The sequence below is a fragment of the Syngnathus scovelli genome, chromosome 16, assembly GCF_024217435.2.
Source record: "Syngnathus scovelli strain Florida chromosome 16, RoL_Ssco_1.2, whole genome shotgun sequence".
NCBI classification, from domain to species: Eukaryota; Metazoa; Chordata; class Actinopteri; order Syngnathiformes; family Syngnathidae; genus Syngnathus; species Syngnathus scovelli.
In genome coordinates this window covers 5191792-5200714 of record NC_090862.1, presented here as the reverse complement: position 1 = coordinate 5200714, position 8923 = coordinate 5191792, and the positions used below count along the sequence as shown (strand labels likewise).

Below are 8923 nucleotides of genomic sequence, written 5' to 3'. Positions count from 1 at the left end.
TGTCATTTGATGTCATGCATGTCAGCCGTAAAAAAAAAAAAAATTTAAAAAGTCTACAATACACCGCATTGTGAGTCAGCCGTGTAAAATGGAGCCTCAGGGGAGAGCTCATTAGACATTTTCTTCTTATTATGAACAAAAATAATCTATGACTCATCTGAGGTCAGCATGTCCTGTCTTGAAGCTCACAAACAAATCGTCTAAATCAGGTTTTTTTTTTCCAAGGAACCATCATGATAACCAAGAAGCAACTCGGCTTTGGCGGAATATTATTTTATTTTGCAATAAAAGTAAATGGGTAAACGATTTACAAAATTAGCTGGAAAACAAATCATGTCTAAATAGGAAATCAATTTTATTTTCAAAAATGTTACAATTTTCCATTTCCAATTTTGCGAACCACCTGTAATACCGGCACGGACCGCTAGAGGGCCGCGAACCACCGGTTGACAATACCTGGCCTAAATGATAAAATAATATCTGTGGACATATTGACGTTGTCCAAGCTCCCACCGCCGTCCGTCTCTCTTCTCACAGGCCCGTCCGTATGGGAGCCGCGAACATTCCGAGCAGCTTTTAGCAGATAGTTACCAAGAGTCCCGTGGACAGTCTGAACCGTGGGTGACAAATACTTGCGCTGTGTACACGAGTCCAACTTAGGCCTAATTGATTTGTCAGGTCCGCAACAAATGTTTAGCAACGGAGCTATTTATCCTTCCCCGTGCCGGCAGTCTGTCACGTTTCATAAATCACACCGCTCTTGATGAAATGCTGAGGAGGTGCAGGTCAATATGGGGAACCTTCTTCATTGTCAGACAAGTGTAAAAATAAGTTAGCCGCTGTAAAATGGAAATGTCACAAAACCCAAATGTCAAGTTAATCTTCGTGAGGAAAAATAGACACTCCTTTATTAAATGTGATTTTTTTTTTTTTTTTTAGGAGGCTGTTTCAGATTTTTGTACATCAAGGCCCTGTGCGATTAAGGTAAGGCTGTTTTTTTTACATACATGCAGGAAAAATTTAATCAGCAGAGATCAACTGAGCCTGTTTTTGCAAACACAAATCTCGGGAAATATCAATTTACAATGTGAAATATACTCTTGGGTTACTCCCCCCCCCCCTTATGAATTTCATATTTTACTGTACCCGTGCTCATAACATGACGCAGGTTCACATGAGTGTCAAAGATGGCCGACGTCGCTAATCGTTTTAATCGCCAAGTCACGCAAAGCAGACCGCTTGACCTTATTTCGGGCATCTGTGAGGCGTGGTCTGACTTTTTAGCATCCTCGAGTGGACTTGAGGAGCGTCGGGGATTAGGAGGAGATCTTTTGGAGTGGCCTTTCCATTCAGCTTCCTCGGGATCAGCTCTGTCTGTGGAAGAAAAACATGCCAGAACATGACAAAATGCAAACAGCCAAAGAAAATATTTATGTGAAGAAAGGGGCAAGAGAGGGAGAAAAGACAGAATGGACTAATTTCAAGGGCAAGGGTGTTTTTTTTTTTTTTCCCACTGATTTCAAGGAATGTGTTGAATGAGCTTGGGAGTGGAACGAGAAAACTGTATCAGCTATATATGGTTGGATTTTTTTTTTTTTTAATGATTCCCGCTTGTGCTCATTAGTCAAACGTTAGCTTCTTTTACAATTCAAATGCACCGGAAAAAAAAAACTCTGAATGTGGAAATGTTTGACTAGTTCAGCAAAAAGGAAATGCCAGTGTGGTGATAATTGTGCCCATTAGACTTGGTGGGAGCGCTAAGCTAGCTAACGTTGCAGACTGAGCTTTCCCAAAGGTTCAGTTTTGGTCCTTTTTTGAAACAAATCTTGTATCTGTGAGTTTATTTCTCTCTGGTCATCACCTTTTGATGATCTTTGCTGTGCTGTTTTTTATTGTTTTTTATTTAATTTGCTGTGCTGCAGCTGTTGCAACAGTTTTGGCGCCCCCCCCCCCCCCCCCACATCCCCTAGAACCTTTTCCCAGCTTCTCAAACCAATTCTTTTCTGTTTTTAAGTCGACTCCCTCCCTCCCTCCACTCTCAGCCCATCCATTGCGCCATCTCTTTCCTCGCGTCTCTTCTCATCAAGTTTGCATTCCACACCTCCTCTGCAGACTGTGCACAAAAGAGCAGAAAGCGCCACTGATGACCTGCAGCAAACATTCCACTCCGATCCGCTCGGGTCGTCGTCATTCCCAGGCGCACTGTCAATCGTCCTAAAAAAAAAAAGTATTTTTTTTAGTTACTAAAAAAAAAATAAAAATCTGACCAGCTCACTAGAAGTCAGTTTGAGGACAGGGAAATCTCTGCACGTGCATTCTCGAATCTTTTAACAGGAAATTGGAAATAAAGCTATAAAAGAAAATTGTGATGAGGGTGGGCTGTGCGGGGGATCATCAGATAAGAAGCAACTCTGGAGAAATAAAAAGTTATAGATGGAGTTGAGGGAGCAGAGCGTCTAGGTAAAGAAAATGCTCTAAGGTGTCAGTGCTGAAAGGTGGAAAGAAACAAAAAAGATTAAAGTGGAGAACGGAGAGGGAGGGGGTCAACGTTTACAAGTATGGACTTGCATTATCTCCTCGTCTTTGTCTCACCTGCTCACTCTCGTGGTCTTTATTGCTGTTTTCTGAAATTCCACAGTGGCAGCTTCAGGGATCATAATGTGGGTCACAGCGCCTCATTATCTCCATCCACACCTGTCCACTTTCTAAGCATGCAAAAGAATGCAAGGAATCATCTACCAGCTAGCTTCATTGTTAAGATCACGCAAGTGAGCAGACAATAAGCCCTCAGGAAATCCCAGCCAGTGTTTTATTTATTTGCTACAGCGAGAGGAAATGAAGCTTGATCTGCAGATCAAGCGATAATAGAAGCTTGATCACAAACGTGATGAATGAAAATCAATTCAACCGGTTTTTATCTTGATATATTTGGGCTACATGGAGTGATTTGTTAGCTTAGCCACCAGCCTGAAGTGAGTCTCGCTTGGACCCGCATGGTTGCAAGAATATCTCCTTTCAGCGTTTTGAAGGAAATGAGCAGCTGCTCCCTGACAGTGGAGGCTTCTTTTCACCTCCAGAGTATGTCAACATCTCCCGGCCTTCATACTGTGGCCAGAGTTCTTTACATAATTCCCTGCTGTGACCAAATAATAACCTTAATGCTTTGCAAATGTTTAAAATTTGCACAATCGAACAATCTGTTCCACTCATGCCCAAAAGGCAGTTGTCTGAAAAAAAATTAAAGGCAGCTCTTGCACTTTGACCTCACACGGTAGACAAAAATAACAAGTCTGCTCGAGGTCTTATCAGATGCACTTTGACCCCTGTCAACGTCACTCACAGTTGACAAAGCCTGAAAAATGATTTACTGATGATAACCTGGATGGGATTTGTCTTCAGTTCCTTTGTCTCAGTTTTGGATTACTGTGATTTAATTTCTGCCTTCGTCAATTCTTGGCTGCGTTCACTGAGCCTGTACTATACTTTCTGACCACAAGATGGCAGCACAACCTCAGGCATTAAGTGACTGCAACTTTACTTGCATATTGTAAATTTACTAAAGTACAATTTCGAAATAGATTGTAAGCAAGTTCTAGTTAAAAAATATTATATAAAATGAAATGACGCATTTTGTTTTTCTTAGTCAATGCTATGTGTCACCTTTTAAGAATTGATCAATGTGTTCCAAGAATGAATAAAATTAAATCTTACGAAAGTTGTGACGTAACCTGTAAACAGCGGCTATAAACAAAACAACGTGTCAACAGTATGCTGTGAAAAAAATAATAATAATCGTGTCACATTGTATCCCGCTTCGTAATCACATAAGCACTGCCCCCTCTGTCACGCGCACGCACACGCATCACTTTCCCCCCTTCTTTTTTTCGGTGAGGAATTACACTAACTTCATTTGAATAAGCCTTAAACGTGCACGGGCTTGCGCGGGATGCCACGTACTTTGCAGCCGGTGATCCCACTGCCGGGGCATGTGACCGCATTAGACGCTCACATGGCCGCCGCAGCGATCCGCATTTAGTTGGGGCCGAGCGAGCTAAAGCATCCGGAGGAGCCGAGGAGCGCTTCGAAGCTGCACGGCTCCCTTATCCGCACTCATCATGGCGAACAACGGGCAGAAAGTTGTGCTGATCACCGGCTGCTCCTCCGGTATCGGCCTGAGAATCGCCGTCACGCTGGCCAGAGATGAGAAGAAGCGTTACCATGGTAAACTTTTTTGTTCTGTTTTGAAGACCTACTAGTGGCCTTTCGGAAAAACGGGTCCATGTTTACTTTTGTGGTCCCCCCCTGCAGGGCTGAAACGTGCCATCTAGGCGCCTTTTACGCACTTTTTACGCACTCGGTGTCGCGTCCACGCGCGGATATGGTATCTATAACCCCCCTCCCTTCCTTTTTTTTTTTTTTTTTTAAAGGGAGGATCGGGAATCAGTCACCCCTCTGTTTTGTGTTGTGCTTGAGCCATTATCATGTGAAAGCCCACTTCTTTCCAGGGCCGGAGGGGAGGGGGGGGGGGCTGAAGGGGGGGGGGGGGGGGTGCTCCGGGGAGACTTGGTTTTCCAGGCACCATCGTAAAAAGGAGGCTTGTCACTTCTCTTTCACGTGACTTCTCCACCACAAACCCCCCTGTATTTTTTCCCCAACCTTAGCCTTTGTGGGTATATGCACCGCTCGCTCTGCTTTAGTACCGTGTCTAATAGGCCTACAGAGCCAAAGTTTTAAGGTGAGGGGGGGCGGGCAAAGTTTGAGACCTGTACAAGCAAAGACTCACTCCCATTTGAAGTGTTGAATGGTGCCTGGGAGTCACTCAAGCTCTTCTCCATCCATGTTATCACTCAGAATTTAATTATCTGTGGAAAAGTCAACCATTTTGTTATACGTCCTCCGAACTCGGCATTCACACATTAGCATTGACCATAAAGTGTTTCGAAAACCGTCTTGTTCAACCACAGAATATCTCCAAAGTAACACTATACTTACTATTATTTTTTTTTTGCACCACAAATTATGTGAAAACATGTTGAGGAGTCGCCCTATGAATAGTGGAGGTCACCCGATTATTTCCTAAGACCCTTTTGGGAAAGAAAATGGAATATTACGTGAAAGCGGTGCTTAGTTCATTCAGTTGTGTTTGCAACTCAGTGTGGTTCGTCCAAGAATGTTCAAGCGGCCCGAGCGTAATTCCTGCAGGAGCCCCAGAGAACAATGGCCCTCTTGTTGCTTTCGCAGTCAAACGTACATTTCTTCGTCTGCCTCGCAAATTGCTACATTGTTCTTAATTTACTTCACGGTGCCACGTGATATCGGAACTGTTGGCGAGTACTTGCCAGGCTGGTTCTCAATTAAGAAACCTCAAACACTGTTTGCCTTCATCTAAAAATACTCCGCCAACTGACATGACGCTTGGATGTTTATCACTGGAGGCCAACTTCTTGTTTACCTCCCCTGACCTACGTTGCGCAAGAGTGTTTTCCTCCCCCTGATAGCGTCACTCGGCCGATTCAGCGAAACGTACGAGGCCTCGCAGTTGTGGGCTAATGTGGCCCCGGCGTGTAAAGTTCAAACCGAATCAGCTCTGTGTCCTGTGAGGCGTGCGTGTCGCGGGAACTTTGACCCCCGCGGCTTCTCTGAGTGTGTTGCGTGTGCTTGATGGTGCGTAACGAGGAAGTCGCATAGCGGTGGCCTCTCGGATCAAAGAGCTCAAAGTCCCGTGTGCCACCTCGGTGCCGTTGGTCATTATTGTTAACTAGCAGCCCTAACATTTTGTACAATATAAAAATGTCTGTCTTGTTGTCCACCCCCTGTAGTCATCGCGACCATGCGTGACCTGAAGAAGAAGAACAAACTGGTGGAGGCGGCCGGAGACGCGTACGGGAAGACCTTGGTGTTGTTGCCGCTGGACGTGTGCAGCGACCAATCGGTCAAGCAGTGCATCAACAGCGTGAAGGAGCGTCATATTGATATCTTGAGTGAGTCAGTCTGCCCGACATGACCTCACAATGTCCCAATTTATCATATAATAGTGACGTACTGACGAGCTCAGAGAAGAGTTGAGACGTTCTGAATCCAAATTGAAGTCTAGGCAGGACTGCAAGGCCTGTCCGGAACTTTGGGAAATTTCTTATTGGACAGGCTTTTATACTCAGTATTCTTTTCATACAATTAAATTATTTATTTTATTTATATATCAGTACCCCAATTGACGCAATGTGCCCTATTAAATGTAGTGGCGACAGCATGAGGAAATGGGGTCAGTGTAGCAGGTCTAATACGTATTTTCTGCTTGGATGCGCCAAACAAGCTCTTTAATAATAAAGTCGGATCATGTGCTAAGGCTCGAGTGTGAAGAAAGGTTCTTTTTAGAAGCCTGCTTGCATCTTGTGCAAAGTCCAAAGCCCCTTCACCTCATTACTCAAGAACTACAAGACCTTTGTCAACGCCAACCATTGCGTCACTTGTTTTTTTTTAGTGTGTTTGCTTTTACACTGACCTCTGGTGGTCGGCTCAATTGAAGCTACCAGAAGTAAAGCTACATCGATCCGATCTTCCCAAGCGTAATTGTTTATCTGATGCTGAGCGCTGTTTGTTTATCTCTGACAGTAAACAATGCAGGCGTGGGCTTACTTGGCCCAGTGGAGAGCATCAGCATCGATGAGATGAAGCGAGTGTTCGAGACCAACTTCTTTGGAGTCGTCCGCATGATCAAAGAGGTCATGCCAGACATGAAGAAGAGGCGGTCTGGACATATTGTGGTCATGAGCAGCGTCATGGGTCTTCAGGGTAGGCGTCCGTTGATCCTGTGCGGAATCTGGTGCACCAATTGATTTGCTTTTGCTTGTCTCGGAACAGGTGTTGTGTTCAACGATGTTTACACCGCTTCCAAATTTGCCATGGAGGGCTTTTGCGAGAGCATGGCCGTGCAGCTGATGAAGTTCAACGTCAGGTAACGTGTGTGAACTCGTTAAGTGTTGTTGATGTCGAATGCCGTCGACGTAATCGACGTAATGCCAACGATTGCCGTCAACTATGTTTTTTATTTTATGGGAATGGTGTTGTCCAACTCTGGTTTGATCATAAGATGGGAAAGTAAAAAAAATAAATAATAATAACTATGACCAGCAGGTGGCAGCATTGGATTTTTTGCATAAGTTCACCTTGCAATGGCAATGTTTCTTTTTTGTTTTTTTGTAAATGTTAAAAATATCCTAGGCAATGAGGTTGACGAAATGGTGGTTTAAGAAAACGTAGTCAATCGCTAATCCCTTCCAACTTTCTCATAAGGTTGTCAATGATCGAGCCGGGTCCGGTTCACACGGAGTTTGAGACCAAAATGATGGAGGATGTGGCCAAGATGGAGTACCCAGGCGCGGACGCCGACACGGTTCGTTACTTTAAAGACGTTTACCTGCCGTCATCGATAGATATCTTCGAAGCCATGGGTCAGACGCCAGAGGACATAGCCAAAGTGAGTAAGACGTTTGTACCTTTTGGGATGGTGGAAAAAAAAAATGGCCGACCCGACATCACTTGTCGTCCCCTCCAGTGCACTAAGAAGGTGATCGAGTCCAGCAGCCCTCGCTTCAGGAATCTGACAAACAGCCTGTACACGCCCATCGTGGCCCTCAAGTACGCCGACGAGACCGGCGGACTGTCTGTCAACACCTTCTACAACCTGCTCTTTAATTTTGGACCTCTCATGCACATCACCATGAGCATCCTCAAGTGCCTGACGTGCAGCTGCCTGCGCCGACGCACGCTTTCTCCCAACTGAGGACAATCCCCCCGCCGTCGACATCAAACTCGGGTACCGGAATCAGTCATTACACCCAAAAAAAAAAGGCACCTTGATTCAACAGTGTACAGTAAGCGCAGATGCATAAATATATTTTATCAAAATTCAGATACGCACAAAATACATCAGACTCAAAGCACAACGGTGACCTCAACCGCAGAGAGATGTTTAAACATTTTTTTGAGGTCATAATAATGCTAACGCATAGCCTAGCATACAAATAATAAATCCACACCTCATGGTCATAACTGCTGTGTAATCATAATTCTGATGAATTTCAATCATGTTGCAAGTTTTCTTAAGGGTAGATCATATATTCTTGAAAACGTTTTTTGTTTTGTTTTTTAATAAATAAAAATTTGATTTACCTTTTACAAGCATATTTGTCCACGTGACACTCCAGACTGGCCGGTTTGTTTTACTGTGAGGCTTCTTTTGGAGCCGTAGATGGCAGTATTTTACAGCCTGAGAGACTCGCCAGCAAGTAGACAGATCCCTTTTCAATTCCTCATTTAATCAAAGTCATGAATAACTATTATAAAAATACAAAGTTGAGTGGAGTTTGTCTTGAAAAAAAAAAAAAATTCCTATGAGCAGATCCAAATCATTTTATGCTAATGAGCCTTTTACATTAATTGGATTTACTAACGCAGGTTATTAAAATTCTCACAAAAGTTTGGAAATTTGGTAACATGATCCTGTCATATCAGTATCTTCTTAAATTAGCCCCAAGAAAAGCAATGTGACAGACGCGGTCATCTAAAGCTCATAGTTGCGTTTTCAGCTAAGAGGCCTCACGCAGAAAAACTTTTTAGCATTTGTCGGCATGCAAATGCCCATTAGCATGCGTTTGTGTGCGTGAATGCGTTTTATGTGCGCGACCGTGGGCCGAGTTAGTGATCTGTTGATGGATATAAAGAGGTCATGGGCCGCTACCCATCGCCCCCGCCCCTCCCTTCGCCCCTCTCGGGCATGCACCCCGCTTTGTGCCGTGTGAGAGAATGTGACCTGGTTCCCATCCCCGAGGAGGGGTGCGCCCTAATGACGGCCTCCCTCAGACGCACCGCCGAGCCCCGAGCCTCCCCTTGGCAGCTGGCCGCCTCAGCCCACCAGACCGGG

The 8923-nt window shown here is 44.6% G+C and overlaps 1 protein-coding gene and 1 long non-coding RNA gene across 3 annotated transcripts; one reads left to right on the top strand and one right to left on the bottom strand.

The window, feature by feature from the left end:
* Positions 1–267: 267 nt before the first annotated feature.
* On the bottom strand, positions 268–3826 carry LOC125983947 (uncharacterized). Of its 2 annotated transcripts, XR_007486820.2 has the most exons (4): positions 3712–3826; positions 2593–2705; positions 2102–2214; positions 268–1374 (listed from the first exon to the last, which is right to left on the bottom strand). It is a non-coding gene; the product is annotated as an uncharacterized lncRNA (long non-coding RNA). The 2 variants fall into 2 exon arrangements; XR_007486819.2 differs by lacking the exon at positions 3712–3826 and having other exon boundaries at positions 2593–3688.
* An 82-nt stretch (positions 3827–3908) lies between these two features.
* On the top strand, positions 3909–8172 carry rdh8a (retinol dehydrogenase 8a). Its single transcript, XM_049745605.2, has 6 exons — positions 3909–4221; positions 5820–5981; positions 6613–6792; positions 6862–6955; positions 7294–7477; positions 7556–8172. The coding sequence occupies exons 1-6, from the start codon at positions 4116–4118 to the stop codon at positions 7781–7783; spliced, it is 954 nt and encodes a 317-aa protein (XP_049601562.1). The 5' UTR covers positions 3909–4115; the 3' UTR covers positions 7784–8172.
* The last annotated feature ends 751 nt before the right edge of the window (positions 8173–8923 follow it).

What these genes read in the sequence shown, in the direction of transcription:
- rdh8a (XM_049745605.2), top strand. Translation starts at nt 4,116, where the DNA reads ATGGCGAACAACGGGCAGAAAGTTGTGCTGATCACCGGCTGCTCCTCC. An exon ending in CAGCGTCATGGGTCTTCAGG is followed by an intron (nt 6,793 to 6,861) that starts GTAGGCGTCCGT and finishes GTCTCGGAACAG; the next exon opens with GTGTTGTGTTCAACGATGTT. An exon ending in CTGATGAAGTTCAACGTCAG is followed by an intron (nt 6,956 to 7,293) that starts GTAACGTGTGTG and finishes CTTTCTCATAAG; the next exon opens with GTTGTCAATGATCGAGCCGG.